Genomic DNA, 18,470 nt, shown 5'->3' with positions numbered 1-18,470 from the left:
GCCGCTCTACTTGCAGCTACTGCAGCTGTCCTCTCTGAAATGCGTTATCTGCCTCATGCTGCTCGATGCGGGAACGGGAAGCTTCCAAAGAAGCCTTGTGATCGGCCAGAGAAGCCTTGTGATCGGCCAACTGTTTCCTGTAACCGGCGGCCTGCTTCGACAGGGCAGCAGTAACCCCTCGTTCCTTCTCTAGATCCTGGCGAAGCTCCTCGGCCGACCTCCTGGGTGGCTCAGAAGGGCGAGCATCAACAACCTGCTTCGCCAGCTCGGCAAGACGGCGCTCGTATGAGATGACCATACAGTTCACAAAACCACCATCCTGAAAGCATAAGGGATAAGAAATTAAGACAACGATTGAAGGTGCTAACTCAAAATATGAGAGAAACACCGACCTGAAAGTATCGCCAAGCCCATGACCGGTACAACTCAGGATCGTGAAGGGAACCCACAGGAGGAAGCAGGTCAGAAGAGCCGCGAAGCTTGCTAGCGAGCTCGCCACAAGCAACTCCAGTGTTGAAGAACGACTCATCCTTCATCTTGTAGGAGAAAGAAAACGAGTCATCGATCTCGGTGGTATCACGCGGTACGCCGTCCCTCCTAGATCTCTTGGACGACTCGGGCTTAGAAACAACCACCTCGCCAAGAGAAGCTCTCTTCCTCGTCGGAGTAGGACGCCCAGAATCAGCGACAACAATAGCTAAGGCATCAGAAGTCTCGCCGCGCGACTTCTTCTGTGCGCGGGGGGCAGCAGAAGGAGCAGTAGCAGCTCTCTTGTCGGCACGAGCAGAAGCCATCTCCGCCGATCTAACATCACCAGCAGGTCGCTGCTCGGCATCAGCTCCCGCGACAGGATCAACGACCTCGGCATCAGCAGCACGCGCAGAAGGGACAACGTCAATGCACTTCTTGAACTGATCGGCATAGCGAGGAAGACGAGTGTTAACCTTTCCCATTCCTAAGCATGGTAGACTTGAAAAGGAAAACAAAGTGTGACAACCTAATAACCATCGAACGCAACCATGAAAGACACTGGAGTTTATAGAGAACTCACGAGATCTCTGAGTAAGCGAAGGCCAATCAATCGCCCCTCTTGCTCTGATCTTGCTGAGATTATCAAAGAAACCTGGAGGATGAGCGCGCAAACGAACGACAGGCTCTGCAAGCATCACCAAAAACAAAAGAAGCGTTTAGAAGCCAATCAGAGAAAGTCAACAAGCAAAGAAAAGAAACAGCAAGGCTACCGGGAACCAAATTCCACTCAGTAGCATAAAACATATCGAGGTTGTCAACCGAAGTCTCATCTAGCTTGACAAAGAAAAAGTAACGCTGCCAATGATGAATCTTCTTCTCAGCTCCGGTGACGATCTGATAACCCGACTTAGCACTAGTATAAAAGTATCCAAGACTACCTCTGACTTTTGTAAATCTGGTGGCTTCCTCAAGGAAATGAACGTCAACCTCTACACAACAATCGGTACCTTCTATAGCTAAAGCAGCCGCGTTGCGGATACCTCCCACAGAAAGCTGCGAGATAGCGGTCTTGCGACTCGCACAATAACGCGTCAAGAACTCCGGCAGAGGAAACCAGAGACCACAATCAGTAAAGTAATGCTCATAGAGAGTGATGAAACCTGTTGGAGGCGTCCAAGGACGCTCGTGGGGTTCGGTAGATCGGAAAACCAACCCCTGAGGCATCTTACACCACTTCATCATCTCGGCAATAGAATCTGATGTGCACAACGAGGAACCCTGGTCAATCGGACCAACAGACTCGGCATCGGGACCAGCAGGAACGGCACCAAGGCCCAGAACAGCTGAACTCGGATGAGCATCCTCAGCTGGTATAACATCCATGGGCGAACCACCAGAACCACTCTCGCCGTCTTCGCTGAACTCAAGGATATCATCGAAATTGTAATTATCGGCTAAACCATCAACACCAAGGTCTCCACATTCTGCCCCAATATCAATGCCATCGAAAGCATTCTTATAGTCGATACCAGATTCCCTCGAGAAGGCGCGTCGGATCCCTGCAAGAGTCTTACCACGCGCACGTGCTGGAAGACGAGAGCTCGTAGAAGGCCGGCCTACCTTCCTGCAAAGCGAGATGACCTCGCGACCTCCTATCATAAGATCGGCATCGCCATCATCAGAGTAAACGCGACTAGAACTATCAATCAGACCTCTGAAATCCTCCATGCCGACCCGGATTCCGCATAAACGAGACCCATCTTGCCGATCACCCAGCTCGGCATCAACCGCAGTCTCGCGAACCCGTGAGCTCCGAATTTTCAGCCGAACAGGTCTCATGCCGAGCTCACTGCCACCTGACGAATCCACATTTATGCCAAGCAGCGATTTGCCACCAAATTTATCAATGCCGAGCTCAGTACCGTGAACCTCATCACCGCCGAGCATAGAACCGCCGAACTCACAATCACTAGGTTCATCATTCTCATGGCCGCCGAGCTCGCTACCATCAACCATATCACCACCATCAATCCCATGATCGCCGCCCACGGTCCGCCGGACATCCTCGGTTCCTTCCATGCCGACCTCAATATCATACATGCCGATCTCTCCTTCGCCGACCTCGGTTTCCCTTGTGCCGAGCACGTCCCCTCTTAGATCCGCGCCGACCGCAACACGAGCAGCAATCCCGATCTCTGCTTGTTGATTCCCGGCTCATCTGCTGTCACGCTAAGCCGAGCATAACAACCGATCTCGACCGACCTGCCAACCGCACTCTCTCTCGATCCATCAATCTTGCGACATCCAAATTCAGGGTGCTCGCCGACCACTATGTCATCGCCGCCGAGCTCAAAATCACAAACATCAACGGGCGTCTGCCAATCTGAGATCGACGGCCGATCGGAATCGATCATCAGCGGCCACAAGAAACCCTACAACGAAAACGGCGGCCGAACTAGGGATGCAATCGAAAATGGAGAGAAAAATAGAGAGAGAAAGAAGTAAAAAGCATAAAAGTAAAAGAGTAGAGAGAGAGAGTTTACCTTTTATGAAGAGGAAGTAGCAAGTGAAGAAAATGAGAAGGAAGGGGATGCATAAATAAGTAAATAAAAAGGAAAAATTACTGTCAAATCCATCATCTCAATCCGTGACTCTTTCTCTTTTTCGGGAATACATCAAAGACCGCACTCAGAGTAAAGACCACAGGATTTTCCCGGTGTCTTTCGAAAAATAAGCTCGAAGGATACAGAAGTTACAAAATTCACTGTAGCAACTTTCGTTCCCCAGAAGCAATCCGAGACTGATGTGATCACGGGATCGGTCCTTCGGCCAAGAACACTCGCAGCCCTCGGACACTACCTGACCACCACTCGGACGCCTCTCAAACTCTCGGACAACCTGCACTGGCGACCAGGAGCTAGCGTAGGCGACCAACGAGGCATCACTCAACCCCCAAGGATCTTCAAGGCGGAGCAAGACAAGCCACCAATGGACATTTCAACCTAAGCTCACCCCCCTCCCCCCCCCCCCCATGGCTCATGGCTAGCATCACCAATGAAGATCCTTGAGTCTTGACCAGCTTTGGGAAGCTTGATTCGCGTGTCTTCACCATCACACTAGTGTGAAGACACCCCTAAGCCATTAGAAGGAGCTGTACTCTTTTTCCTACTTTGGGTTTGTCCCAATGGGTTTACCAAAGAGGTTTTAACGAGGCAGCGACTCTAGTGCATCTCCACTTCCTTCCCACTTGGCTCGTGATCTTGCAACACTTAAAGAGAGACTTAGGAGCCAAGGAAGTGAAGATTATTTCAACACGTCCCAGCCAATGACGTGGCGAGCCTATCCCCTTCCTTTTGAATTTTGTCTAGATCTTTCTATGACCGTTGTTTGGTCATTGCCCTTGCTTTACTTTTGCTTTTGCTCTAGGACAAGTGTGTGGTTTAGATCAAGGCCACGTCTCTAGGGTTTTAGAGTCTCTTTCTGTAAGCCTCACTATATAAAGGCATCAACCCTCTTTGTAAAAGGCAGACTTGAAGTATTGAATTAAATTTCACAAGAGAGAATCTTGTTCTTGTCTCGCCTCTCTCCTTAGTCCAAGTCCGGGACTTGACTACCGAGAAACCCTAGCCGATCTTGAACCAGGTTCGACATTGACTGGTTGACCGTATCACGGGCCGAGCCATCTCCCGTGTGTCGTCGCATCAAACCACCTTCGCGTCCATCTCTACCGTATCACGTCCGGTTCCTACCGCTCGTTGTACTGCCGCTTTGACTCCACCTTCCTTATCGCATCACCGAGAATCCTTACCGCATCACCGAGGATTCTTACCGCCACACCAAGAACCACTTCCGCGTTGCTGAGAGCCGTTTCCGCAGTTTACCTTCAAACTCTGGGAACCGATTTCCGCATCGTCTGTACCGCAACCGAGACTGCTCGACAGAAGCGGAGACCAAAGGCCGGATCTCTCGATCTGCTCGTTCGTTTCAGCTCATCTCTCGCTTCCACCGTTTGTTTCCTCTCTGGATTCAAATCTCCGAGCCTTGTCCGAGGAAAGCCTCATCTAGTTTCCTCGGCCCGAGAGAGTTTCGTTCCGTCCGTCCGCAGCGATCGTCCGTCCGTGCGACTCGGTAGACGACCGCGTCCGGTGGTCACATCAGCTTGGTATCAGAGCTCTAAAAGCTCCTGACTCAAAGGTTGTGTCTTTCTAACCCAGAAACTCTTTCTTTTGTTTAAAGTTTCGATCTTTAGCTTTTGTCTTAGTCTAGATCGCTTAATCTTGTTTCCGCTTGCTTAGTTAGTCTTTAGTTTTAATTTGGTGTTTGTGTTGTGTTGTTAGACGTGTGCTTAGGTTGTTTCGTGTTCTTCCTGTTCTTCTTTTTGTTCGTCGTTGTTCTTGTCTAGGACTCCTTAGATCCATAAAGTAGCGTCTTTCGTTTCTTGTTTGTGTTGTGGTCCCAAAAATTTTGCTTTTTGTGCGTGAGTTTGCTTTTAGGCGCGTGTAATCTCTTTTGTTTAGTCTTAGGTTGTCGTTTTGTGTTGCTATCCTCAATCATTGACTGTTGCCTAGAAAATATCTTATCCGTCTGCTTTTGACGCGTTTTTGCTCACGAATATTCGTTTTGCTTTGACGAGGTACCATCGCCACGTCACGACCGAGCACCGATCGAGCCATCCACGTATCACCGTCCAGAGCATGTATCATCACCCGCGTATCATCGTCCAAGCCTTTATTGCGTATTGTGTATCATAGTCTGATCACCATCGAGCCACCGGACGAGTCATCGACCTGGCTATCCGTACCGACGTCCGATAACCGTTGGCCATCCGTACCATTGCCGCACCAGCCGACTGTATCACCGACCGACCCCCATCGGCCGCCCGTACATCATCGGCCTTCCGTATCAGCCGATCATACCGGCTATCCGTATCGACGTCCGATAACCGTTGGCTGTCCGTACCATTGTCGCACCAGCCAACTGTATCATCGACAGACCTCCGTCGGCCGCCCGTACATCATCGGCCTTCCGTATCAGCCGATCACACCGGCTATCCGTACCGACGTCCGATAACCGTTGGCCGTCCGTACCATTGTCGCACCAGCCGACTGTATCATCGACCGACCCCGTCGGCCGACCGTACATCATCGACCATCCGTATCAGCCGATTGCGCCGACTATCCGTACCGTCATCCGAACATCTTCAGCTGCCGTACCAGCCGTTCGTCTCAGTCGTCCGTGCCGACGTCCGACAATCGTTGGCCGTCCGTATGAACCGTCCGTACCAGCCATCTATATCGTCATCCGTACCGACGCCGACCACCGATTGTCGTCCGTACCGTCGACAAAATCCGACAGTCGTCCGTACCGTTGACAAAATCCGACAGTCGTCCGTACCATCGACGATCTCCGACAGCCATCCGTACCATTGACCATACTTCGTCAAAAGGCCACCGAGGACGAGCCGTGGTACGACGAACATTATGGAGCCGATCTGGAGCCAGCGACTACCGAGAACGCATCATGGTACGCAGAGGACTACGAAGAAGGGCCTGACCAAATGGAACATGATCGAGGATCATCGGACTACTATTGGCCATCAATGTCCCGAGCTGTGCGCCATAGAAAGCCAAGGTCGAACCGCTACGATGATTCTGACAGTGATGACTTGGGAAGTTACTACGCACCACCCCGGCATCACCAAGAGCAGCCGGAGAAATACCCGAGTCGCACCCATGGGTTTCCGACCTGGTCACCGTACGCATCGACAAGCGCCTACCGCACTCGGAACCAAAGTCTTCCGAGCTGGACACCACGCGCAACACCGGGCCACAAGTCAAGCTGCGGTCAAGACAAAGCCAAGGCGAGCAATGTGGAATCACGGACTAAGTTGAGGGAGCAAGCCTCAAGGAAGCCGAAGCAATCTCCCGGAGCACCAAGTTTCACGGACGAGTTGACCGGTATTCAAGCTCAACTCCGACACCTTGGAGAATTGTTGGACCAAGTCGAGTCATCTTACATGCAAGGAGAGTCATTGCGGCACCAACACTCGGCCCTTGTGCCTTCACCAATGCCGGACCCGCGAGTTCCTTACCGGCCAGAACAAGGCGCTTTGACGCGGAGCTGGCCGAACACCGACTTGATCGAGGACGCTGCACCAACGGCGCAAGTTCACCGGGAGCTGAGCTTAGGACTTGAATTCGATCAACAAATCAGTCCTAGGGAAGTCATTGGCCCGGGAGGGATCATAGAGAAGCCAGCCGAGCCTCCAGACCAACAAGTTCATACACTCGGAGGTACAAGTTCGACGTCTCAGGCGGTTCACGATCAATTCCTTACCGTTCCTGATCAAAACCGAGCCAACACTCAGACGCAATGCTCGGATCATTGCACTGTGCGCGAGTCCTCACCCGATACGCGTACCAAGGCATTAGGCGAAGTCAATGAAGAGTCTTCCCACGCGACCAACTTCTTATCCGGAGTTTGCTCGGTAATGTGGAGTTTCAAGCAAGCTAGGCCACCGGAGATGGCCATTGATGGATCTTTTCACTCGGTATTGTTCATGACTACTTCAAGTAGTAAGCTCCAGCTGGGAGTCGCCTATACCAAGCCATCCTTCTCCACTCTTAGCGCCAAGGCCGTTACCGCACATGGTCCTATGGCGACGTGTTCATTCAACTTTGGTGCGGATCAAACCTTTGTTTGGCATCCAGGAGAGTCTCAGCAAGCAACCACGGTTCATGAAGGGATTGCAGCGCTCAATGCCACTGGCCTTACCGGGGAAGTCTTATCCTTTTCTCTTAAGGCCTTACTGTTTCCTTTTGATCCCGGTAAAGTAAACCGCGGTTGAACCTTTGATGCTGCTGATTTTTAGGTTTTTCCTTTTTGATCCAAGTAATGAGCACAATTTTGAGGACAAAACTTCTATAAGAGGGAGGGAATGATGTGATCACGGGATCAGTCCTTCGGCCAAGAACACTCGCAGCCCTCGGACACTACCCGACCACCACTCGGACGCCTCTCAAACTCTCGGACAACCTGCACTGGCGACCAGGAGCTAACGTAGGCGACCAACAAGGCATCACTCAACCCCCAAGGATCTTCAAGGCGGAGCAAGACAAGCCACCAATGGACATTTCAACCCAAGCTCACCCCCCCATGGCTCATGGCTAGCATCACCAATGAAGAGCCTTGAGTCTTGACCAGCTTTGGGAAGCTTGATTCGCGTGTCTTCACCATCACACTAGTGTGAAGACACCCCTAGGCCATTAGAAGGAGCTGTACTCTTTTTCCTACTTTGGGTTTGTCCCAATGGGTTTACTAAAGAGGTTTTAACGAGGCAGCGACTCTAGTGCATCTCCACTTCGTTCCCACTTGGCTCGTGATCTTGAAACACTTAAAGAGAGACTTAGGAGCCAAGGAAGTGAAGAATATTTCACCACGTCCCAGCCAATGACGTGGCGACCCTATCCCCTTCCTTTTGAATTTTGTCTAGATCTTTCTATGACCGTTGTTTGGTCATTGCCCTTGCTTTACTTTTGTTTTTGCTCTAGGACAAGTGTGTGGTTTAGATCAAGGCCACGTCTCTAGGATTTTAGAGTCTCCTTATGTAAGCCTCACTATATAAAGGCATCAACCCTCTTTGTAAAAGGCAGACTTGAAGTATTGAATTAAATTTCACAAGAGAGAATCTTGTTCTTGTCTCGCTTCTCTCCTTAGTCCAAGTCCGGGACTTGACTACCGAGAAACCCTAGCCGATCTCGAACCAGGTTCGACATCGACTGGTTGACCGTATCACGGGCCGAGCCATCTCCCGTGTGTCGTCGCATCAAACCACCTTCGCGTCCATCTCTACCGTATCACGTCCGGTTCCTACCGCTCGTTGTACTTCCGCTTCGACTCCACCTTCCTTATCGCATCACCGAGAATCCTTACCGCATCACCGAGGATTCTTACCGCCTCACCGAGAACCACTTCCGCGTTGCCGAGAGCCGTTTCCGCAGTTTACCTTCAAACTCCGGGGACCGATTTCCGTATCGTCCGTACCGCAACCGAGACTGCTCGACCGAAGCCGAGACCAAAGGCCGGATCTCTCGATCCGCTCGTTCGTTTCAGCTCATCTCTCGCTTCCACCATTTGTTTCCTCTCTGGATTCAAATCTCCGATCCTTGTCCGAGGAAAGCCTCATCTAGTTTCCTCGGCATGTTTTGCTAGACTATCTGCTACACTGTTTACAGAACGTGGAACTTTAACAAAGTTTATAGTTTCATAGAAAGAAGTTATTTTGGCAATGTCCACCAACTGGGTTGCAATGATAGGCTGGTCACTGAGTTGGTATTTGTAGCTGCCTTTGGAGATGTGAGATAGCCGTTTATACAGGGTTTCTGCATCTCCACAAAAGATGACATTGTTGTAACCAAATCTGTTGAGATGAAGAACCGCCCATTTCAATGCTTCGGCTTCTACCTCTAGGGGTGTGCTCATTGGATTGATTGACGCCTTACCTCGTAGAATTAATCGCGCCTGTTTATTATATAAGACCCAAGCTATTCTGGCAATCTCATTTGGTGAGGTCCATAAGGCATCAACAAAACAACAATATTCTTTGGCACTCTGTAAGATAGAATTTACAGATGTATGTTGTGCCAAAAACTGATGCTTCTCTAACCCCCGACCTTGTTGTACTTGCATATCCTCTTTGCCAGCTTCCATGCTTTCTTTCCAGTGCTGAAAGTCAAAATTAGCTTTGTTTATAGTATCAGGGATAGCCCATTTCTTATTTTTGAAAATCAAGTCATTCCTCATCTTCCAGATTCTCCAACCAATAAAAGGGAATAAACTTACATCCTTTTTTTGGTTTTTACTGGCATTCAACAGTTCATCTATGTTCTGATTGAGAGAATGAGAGGAAAAAATTGAACCTGTTCGTTGGTTATGTGGTGTAAGGTTCCAAATCTCCTTGTTTAGCCTGCATTGGAAAAGAAGATGATTGATAGTTTCTGGTGCTTCACCACACCTCTGGCAAGTATCGTCAGACAACATCTTTCTCTTCTTTAAATTTTCTGCTGTTGGCAGTGCATTGTGGAGACATCTCCACCAGAAGTGTTTAAGCTTCTGTGGTATATTGCATTTGCAGATTTTTGTAAAAGATGATGTCTCAGTAGTATTGTGGAGAGCAGTATGATTTGTGAGCGTGTTATTTGAAAACTTACGCTGGATGTGATATCCTGATTTAACAGAGTATTGCCCACTTTTTGTGTGAATCCAAGCTATTGTATCATCTGCTCCTGTTGTAGAAGGCTGTAACCTTCTAATATATGGAATGTCAGTCGGATGAATGATGTCTTGAAGCAGTTCTTCATTTCAACACCCGTGGAAAAGCAAGTCACTAACTTTCAAATTTGGATAAACAGAAGCACCCGGTCCTCTCGCTGGTCTCGGTAGGCTGCAAGGAAGCCACGGATCCTGCCAAACATGAATTTGTTTCCCATTTCCCACTATATATTTAAGACCTTGGGAGATTAGATGTATACCTTGAGAAATACTTTTCCAAGCATAGCTGGAGTTCTTTTTGCACTTTGATGTCATCAGAGTCTGCTTTGGAAAGTATTTTGCTTTTAACACTCTTGCCATTAGAGAGGTTGGTTGCTGGAGGATCCGCCAGCTTTGCTTAGCAAGCAGTGCCAAATTGAAATCCTTGAGATCTCTAATTGCTAAGCCTCCAACATCTTTTGGATCAGTAATTTTACTCCACGCCATCCAAGGGATTTTGTGTCTGTCTTTAGTGCTGGACCACCAGAAGTGTCGCATTGCTTTTGTGATCTGGTTTGTTATTCTAGTGGGGAGAAGGAAACAAGACATATTGTACGTTGGAATGGCTGTGATTACTGACTTCAAGAGAATCTCCTTGCCTGCAGGAGACAGTAATTTAGTTTACCAGCTGTCTATTTTTTGATCAACTCTCTGAGCTAAATAAGAGAAAGCATTTGTCTTATTTCTACCAATAAACTCAGGCAAACCCAAATATCGGCCAAAACCCCCGGTTTTGTGTATTTTCAGAATAGTACTAAGTTCCTTTCGTGTTTCCGAATCAATGCTTTTACCAAAAGTGATAGCCGATTTGTGAAAGTTAACACTCTGACCTGATGCTTTCTCATATTGTTGCAGGATATGTAGTAGAGTTGTACATTCATCCACCGAGGCTCTGCAGAACATAAGTGAATCATCTGCAAAAAGCAAATGAGATATTGCACGACCGTTTCTGCTAGCCTTAAAACCATGAAGCTTTTGCTTTTGGATATTTTCTTGAATTAAAGCAGACAAAGCTTTTGTGCAAAGTAAGTATAAATAAGGTGAAATAGGATCACCTTGACGTATACCGCGTTGAGGCTTTATTTGTCCGACTGGCTGTCCATTGATAAGCACCGAGTATGAAACAGTTGTGATACACTTCATGATCCAATTACACCAGACTTCAGAGAATCCCATCTGTTTCATAACTGCCTCAAGAAATGGCCATTCAACCTTGTCAAAAGCCTTACTAATATCAAGCTTTATAGCAATAAAAAGTTTGACCAGTTTTTTTGTTTAGAGAGAATGAATAAGCTCATGCGCTATAAGAATGTTGTCCATAATCATTCTCCCAGGAATGAAAGCTGATTGGTTTGCAGAGATAATCTCATCTAGCCAGGGTTTGAGTCTATCAGGTAGGACCTTTGATAGAATTTTATAAGCTACATTAGCTAGGCTTATAGGTCGATAGTCCTTTACCTCACTAGGCTGTCCTACTTTTGGTATCAAAAAGATGTGTGTATTATTCATTTTTGGATCTAGAGTGCATTCTTCAAAAAATAATTTAGCAAAATTATACACACCTGTGTGAATAGTAGACCAGTGATCTTGATAGAATCCTGGGTTGAAACCATCTGGTCATGGGGCTTTTTCCCTTGGCATTGCATGGACAGCTTGGTATAACTCTTCTTCTGAAATAGGTTTAGTAAGCTCTTTATTCATTTCAGCTGTTACTCGAGGTTTTACATATTTCACCACATCATCTATATAATTATGATCTGCATTTGTAAGGAACAGAGACTGAAAAGAATCTGTGATCACTTGATTAATACCTTTCTCTTCTTACCAGACTTTTCCATATTCATATGTGATTGCACAAATTCGATTGTAACTTCGTCTCTGTTTGGTTTTGGCATGGAAGAATCTTGTATTACGATCACCCGCTTTAAGCCACTGTATCCTGCTTTTTGTTTTCCAGTATTCCTCTTCCAACCTGTAGACAGTGGTTAATTCTGATTTTAAAGTCTTTATTTGATTGAAATCAATAGGAATATTGTTATACAGTCGAGTAATCTGAGATTTTAGCTCCTCGATTCTCCTTGCCGTATTTACATGGTGCTTTGATTTCCATCTTGAAAGAACTAGTCTACATCTTCTAAGGGCGTCATGGAAGTTTTGGGGTGGTAAGTGATGACACTCTGAGTCCCATGTTTTTGCTAATTCTTCTTTAACTTCCTTATTGAAACGCCATCGGTTGTCGTATTTGAATAAAGGACAGCCAAATCTCTTTTTTTCTCCAGTAGAGATCAAAAGCGGTATGTGGTCAGATCCAATCCAATCTAGTAACTGGACATAGGCCTTGGGAAACACATCATGCCAGTCTGCAGATGCCACAGCTCTATCAGTTCTGGATCTTATAGAATATGAATACCTCTGACCTGTCCAGGTAAACTTGCCCCCCATTACTTTTAAGTCATGCAATCCGGCAGTGTTAAACATTTTTCTGAAAAGCTTGAAGGAGCTTTCAGGTCTGTGCGGACCTCCAATCTTTTCTTCATTACTCACAATATCATTAAAGTCTCCTAAAACTAATCGCGGTCTTCCTCTGTACAAACCCGCTTCAGCCCAAAAAATATTGTGTCCCACATTTTACTACGCTGTCTTTGATCTGGATCTCCATAAACATAAGTTGTGCAAAAAACTGGTGAACCTGGCTCTGATATGTACATGTCAGTGTAGTTCAAAGTAGGAGTACCTACAAAATCAACCTTCACCGCATCATTCCAAAAAATCGCCATGCCTCCACTAAGACCTTCTGAAGGTAGAATAAAACTATTAGGGTAATCAAGTTCTTTTCCTAATCTATTCACATAATTAAAACCATTCTTTGTTTCTACGAGGAACAAGATATCAGGTTTAGAAGACTTCCTGATATCTTTAAGGTATGGAATTGTCAGAGGGTTCCTCTTAAGCCCCTAACAATTCCAATGCAGTATCTTCATCCTGAAAGGGGTGGTTTCGGGGGTTCCACCATCCCCTGAAAATCACCCTTGGTTTTAGGCTTTGAAGTTGATGCTTGATCCTCCATTAAAATGTCCTGTCCCTTTCACTTTTGTCCTCGGTCGGCAAGCTGAGGAGTGTTACTTACTTCTTTCCTTATAGCTTGATCAGATTTATATAAAGTATCCCCTTGGAGCTGTAACTGAGGTTGTTGTTGAATATTCCCTATAGGAAGTGGTTGAGTGATTAATGAATCCTCCCTAATGAAAGTTGCAGAATTCTCATCCTCAGGACCTACTGCAATAGACTTTCTTTTTTCTTCTGCAAGTAGTTTAGACGTAGCTCCATACTCTTTGATTATAAGAGGAATGTACTCTGGAGTGATAGACATATCATCCTTTTCCCTCGGTCGAATTGGAAATTGAGCTTGTTGATTTCAAAAGATAGGTGTAGATGATTCTATGTTTTCGCTCATATGATCATCACCTTCTTGGACTTCTTTGTGTAGTGGTTCTAAGGCAAGTTGAACTGCTACATCATCTATTTGGGGGATTGGGGCTTCATATTCGCAAGCTGTTTGGTCATGTCGTAGAGATCCACAACGAAAACAAAACTTTCGTAGTTTTGGGAAAACAAATCTGATCATAACAGGCGGTTTGGTTGGATCAAACTCGATATTACTTTTTACATATGATTCCATCTACCAATCAAAGAAAAGTATTTGTGTTGAAATAAAAGTATAGTAAAACTTTTTTTTCTCTCAAATAATTTCACTAACATGAATAAAGTTTTTACGGAACTAAACTTTACTGCACTGGTCCGCGGATGTCCATTACAAATTTTCTAAAGGTCGTAAATAAAACATGTGTTTAATGTGACTAGCCGTTGATGATAATTGCAAAGTAGTAAACATAAACCAGTGAATTTGATTCGGGGGATGGTCAAGACACATTTTATTGGGGAGCGGAGAAAAGGATTGAAAGCATCAACGCAAAAGAGTAGTAGACATGTAAGCCAAGACAAGATCTAATTTTGGGGTTAAGTGGTGTGGGAGAGCTGCAAACAAAGTAACAAACCATGAAGTGGTCCTCTTGCTTGTGTATACGTAAATATTCCTTTTGTATGAATTTATCATTTGTTTTTCACATCTATGGCATTTCCCTAATGAAACGTCTACAAAGTCTAGGGTTGATTAAATCTAGATTTTGTTGGACTTATATTCGATCCCCAAAATAAGAAGAAACTTCTACTATATACTACCGAAATTGATCTTAACAACTGAACAACATTTTTACAAAAAAAAAGGATCTTAAGTATAAGTTTTTGTTATTCTCTTAGGATTCATGTTTGAAAAGAAAAATATATATCCATGTGGTCACTAATGTATACCTTCCACAGTGAAATCATGATGTTTGTTGACACTTGACAGTAACACATTTTTAGTGGTCTTTGAGTAGTGCAACCTGCCCATGACTCACTTTACCTTACAAAATATCTGACATTCTTCCACAAAACATAAAAAGTCCAATAAAATCATACTTTTGGATGAATCTGAACTTAAGGAATTTTCAGTTTTACTTTCTTTCTTTTTTCCAATAAAACCAAAAGTGCTGTAAAATAGTGACATCCACTTAAATGTACATAAATATATATATATATATATGTATATATTGTTTTGATAAGTTTTAACACTCATCCTCTATTTAGAGTTATTTCTTTTTCAGATGTAAAACATCATTGTTAATATATCTAATCAAGATTGACGAACAAAGAAGTGCTCTTTATATCAAATCAATAGACTTAACCACAATTGAGTAACTTAAACGATTATTGCCCATTCCTCAACTTGCTTTTTCTCTATATAATTTTAGATATACTGAAAAATAAACCATCAACCTCCATGCAAATCATATTATATTACAAAGTTGCGCACTTAAAATTTTGTTACATTTCTTTACACTCTAAAAGCAAATTCTGAACTCCACTTTTCTTTTTTCTTCTTCTATAGCTAGGAAACTAGTGGATCAAGTTCCATATCCTCATCTTTCTTTACACACTCACACACACACACTTTAACACAATAACACTTATATATATGAAATGAACTCATGAATTGATGATAATCAAAGCTAAACTATGTATTCTTTGTTTCCACTTCAAACCACATGAAATCATGGACATTCATCATCACCTCTTCTTCACTCTCCTCCTTCTCCTTCTTCCCCTAAGCTCCGCTCAAGAAAACACCAGAAGCTTGGTCATTGATGTCAATGGTCCAGTCGAAACTTCTCCTATCTCCGAGGTTAGTATTTTCTTTCTCTCTCGCTCGTCATAATGAGAAATGAATCTTTCAATCTCAACCATGACGAACCCTTGATTCATCTGAAACTATATCTTAACTTATAACCTAATGAATTAATTTATCATCTCGTCATTAGCATGCATATATATCTGTGTATAATAGAGATATATACATGAAACCATGACGAGCCCTTGATTCATCTGAAAATATACTACCTTCATAGAAATGATTAAGGATAATTAACCAAAAAAATAAATAATGGATATAATCGTTCGATTCCCTGTATAAATGTGTGCTTGTTAATTAACTTATAATAAAATCTCAATTGGTATTATTTTTGTTCTTATTGAAGCAGAAACTAAATCCAAAGCTTGTGTACGAAATCAAAGTGCATGGCTTTATGCTTTGGGCATCGATGGGTGTTTTGATGCCAATTGGTATAATCTCTATCAGATTAATGTCTATCAAAGACCAATCTTCAATCACTCTTCGACGACTCTTCTTTCTTCATGTCTCTTCTCAGGCAGGTTTCATTTTTTTTAACTCTCGTAATTTTTTTTTTTTTTATGTATCAAAATATAACAATTCAACGAACTAAATCATAAGTATGTTGAAAATATTGTATGAGTTGAAAATGAAATTTAAAGGTCGGTGCGAGTGTCAAATGTAGATGGGTGGATAGAGAGTAAAGCAAAGATGCTTCTTTCTTCATCTAAAGAATAAAGATTGCATCCAATTAACAACTTTTTCATGATTTTTAATTAGTAATTAGTAGGGCCTTTTGGGTTATTCTAGATTGTTAATCACACTGATAATCATGGAAACTTGAAGGCCAAGCTAAAGCGTCTACCTTCTTCTTCTTTTTATTAGCTTTAACGTCAATATCTTCATAACCTTTAGTTCTTTCTGACTTTCACTTTCTCTCATTCTGATACTTAACTAAGATCACCACACCTACTAGTCAATTTTTTGTTACAAAATAAATATTTCCATGATAATTAATTAATAACAAGTGTGGATTATTATTGATCAACAACTGTCACTTTTCACTATTGTTATCAATCAACAAGTGTAAGCGAGTAATTAACAATGTGATGAACTTTTAAAACAGATGGTTGCAGTGATACTTGTGACAATAGGGGCAATCATGTCAGTAAAAAACTTCAACAATTCGTTCAATAATCATCACCAACGGCTAGGAATTGGACTTTATGTCATCGTGTGGTTCCAAGCTCTTCTTGGCTTCCTCCGACCTCCAAGGTACGTCTGTTTTTTCTCTTCAAAAAAATATATATTATTATGCCGATGATTTTTTGCTACGATAAGACAGCTTAACAGCTTAAGATTGACAACAATCATTATTTTGTGTTCTTGCTTTTTCATTTAGAGTGCATAATGTACTTCTAAATACAAATTAGTTATAGACTTAATCAAATGTTAATGTTGCATCTTTAATTGATTTAGTACTAAACATTGCAGGGGAGGAAAAGCTAGAAGGAAGTGGTTTTTAGGACACTGGATATCAGGAACATCAATTGCTATTCTTGGGATAATAAACATATACACAGGGTTACACGCTTACACCAAGAAGACATCAACAAGTGCTAAGCTTTGGACTATACTCTTCACTGCACAACTCTCTTCTATTGTTTTGTTCTATCTTGTCCAAGATAAGTGGTCTTACATCCAAAGCCAAACTACCTTTAACAGAAATCAATCCGTTGATCATAACAGCAACATCTCAGCCGCAGAGAATGGCCATGTAGAGGAGGTCGACGAAATTAAACAAAGCTATTAGTATTTTGTTCTTATCTTGAGAGATTGTTTTCTAAGAGACAAAAAGGGTTTCAAAGGCATTTGAATTATTTTGTAGCCGTAATGATTTGACTAACTTACGAGTTTCGATCTTCTTTAGTAAATTTAAGAGAAACATGCTCATAGGCTGTGATTAAGTCGTAACCTAAAAAATTTAACTGCTTTTTTCTTATCAAGAATGAGAAGAAATGGCCGCAATTTCCGTGGAATTTATGAAGGAACTCTCCTCTGTTCATAACTATTATTTAATTTATTTATTTTATTTTATTTTATTTTTTTACCGCAAAAACACCATACTTTATTCGCTAGATCGAATAGGTTAGCCTCATGAGCCAACCACTCTGGAATCTGCGAGCTTACATGGGAAAAAATAGAACCTCGTACTCGAGCGCTCTTAGCAAGACAGTCGGCACGGACATTGTTTGATCTAGAAATGAATGAAATTGAGAATAGAGAAAACCTAGTCGGCACGGACATTGTTTGATCTAGAAATGAATGAAATTGAGAATAGAGAAAACCTATCTCTCAGCCTAGAATAAATAATTTAATTTATTTATTATTAGTATTACAGTAATAATAGTATTAGTATTACTATTAAACTATTACTAGGTATGGAGCCCCCGCGATATCGCGGGGAAAGTTATTTTTAGTAAAATATTTATTACCAAAATTCTTTAATTAAATTTATTTATTAAACTATTGGGATTTCTAAACTATCTAATAAAAATTTCAAAAACATACAAATTTTTGAAATATTCTTTATATCTTTATTGAAAAATATTCTTTAAAAAATAATTTTACTTTCGCATATGATATAATAAATAATTATCAATGCTGAAAACGCGATCTACGATCGACTGGTGAAACCGTTTTTCTCTCTGTTCTCTCTTCTAAAGCAACCCTTCTAAAAACTTTTGTTTTCGTTCACCGTTACCGGCCGACGCCGGCTTCTCTGGCGTCGGTCGGCTCTTCTCTCCTTGTTTTTTTTTCCGTTTTGCTTCTCTTTGTATAGATCTACTTAATAATTTATGGCAAATCATGATCTCAAAACCCTTGCTCTTTGCCTTCTCACTGTGTTGTTACTAAATCTTAGACCGTCAATCGCAAACCAGTCTCCTATCTTGACTTGGGTGTCGCTTCATAACATCCATATTTCATCAACCTGTTTGAAAAACGTGGTTTTGAGAACATATGAGGTTGCAGATCGTGATTGTTGCGTCCAAATTCCTCTTCACAGTCTCGGCTTTTTTTCTGTCCGTCTGTGGGAGCGTATTTCCAACCCTATTTTGGTCTCAATCCAAGGTTTATGGTGTCGGCTTCTTTCCGTCTTCAAATGGTATTCATCGTTTCTTCACCGAAACGTCACTTTTCCATTCTAATAGAATTGTTGTTTCTCAGATGAAATTATCCGATTCTGGGATTGGAAGTCATTCTTGGATCTGGGATCCTGGAATACACGTTTGCTGCTCTATTGTTTATGTGTTGAAGTTCTGGAAACATCAATTTTATCACAATCAAATTCTGTTTTCGAAGTTTATTACAGAGATAGTGAAGTATTGGCGAAACAATCTGATTTATATTGGGTGGATTTGGT

The 18,470-nt window shown here is 43.2% G+C and overlaps 2 protein-coding genes and 1 pseudogene across 5 annotated transcripts; 1 reads left to right on the top strand and 2 right to left on the bottom strand.

Moving 5' to 3' along the window:
* Positions 1–8,652: 8,652 nt before the first annotated feature.
* Positions 8,653–11,289, bottom strand: LOC147943616 (uncharacterized; annotated as a pseudogene).
* Positions 11,290–11,601: 312 nt separating this feature from the next.
* On the bottom strand, positions 11,602–12,222 carry LOC147943615 (uncharacterized). The gene has a single exon (XM_087512293.1). The coding sequence runs from the start codon at positions 12,220–12,222 to the stop codon at positions 11,602–11,604; it is 621 nt and encodes a 206-aa protein (XP_087368419.1).
* Positions 12,223–14,481: 2,259 nt separating this feature from the next.
* LOC104786542 (cytochrome b561 domain-containing protein At2g30890) lies at positions 14,482–16,999 on the top strand. 4 transcript variants are annotated; one of them, XM_087449941.1, is made up of 4 exons: positions 14,482–15,061; positions 15,414–15,588; positions 16,173–16,321; positions 16,541–16,999. In XM_087449941.1, exons 2-4 carry the CDS (start codon positions 15,571–15,573, stop codon positions 16,857–16,859), a joined length of 486 nt encoding a protein of 161 aa, XP_087306067.1. In that variant the 5' UTR covers positions 14,482–15,061; positions 15,414–15,570; the 3' UTR covers positions 16,860–16,999. The 4 variants fall into 4 exon arrangements, with proteins under 4 accessions (XP_087306067.1, XP_087306066.1, XP_010510276.1 ...); XM_087449940.1 differs by having other exon boundaries at positions 14,596–15,061; positions 15,417–15,588; XM_010511974.3 differs by having other exon boundaries at positions 14,619–15,061; positions 15,417–15,584.
* Positions 17,000–18,470: the final 1,471 nt, after the last annotated feature.

This window comes from Camelina sativa, chromosome 5 (genome assembly GCF_030686135.1).
Source record: "Camelina sativa cultivar CO46 ecotype springtype chromosome 5, ASM3068613v1".
NCBI lineage: Eukaryota > Viridiplantae > Streptophyta > Magnoliopsida > Brassicales > Brassicaceae > Camelina > Camelina sativa.
This window is presented reverse-complemented; position numbering and strand designations above follow the sequence as displayed.

Excerpts from the sequence above, each read along its gene's own strand:
- LOC147943615 (XM_087512293.1), bottom strand. The coding sequence starts at position 12,222 with ATGGGGGGCAAGTTTACCTGGACAGGTCAGAGGTATTCATATTCTATA.
- LOC104786542 (XM_010511973.3), top strand. The coding sequence starts at position 14,876 with ATGATAATCAAAGCTAAACTATGTATTCTTTGTTTCCACTTCAAACCA. Across the intron at positions 15,585-16,172 it reads TTCTTCATGTCTCTTCTCAG|ATGGTTGCAGTGATACTTGT; the intron begins GCAGGTTTCATT and ends CTTTTAAAACAG. Across the intron at positions 16,322-16,540 it reads GGCTTCCTCCGACCTCCAAG|GGGAGGAAAAGCTAGAAGGA; the intron begins GTACGTCTGTTT and ends TAAACATTGCAG.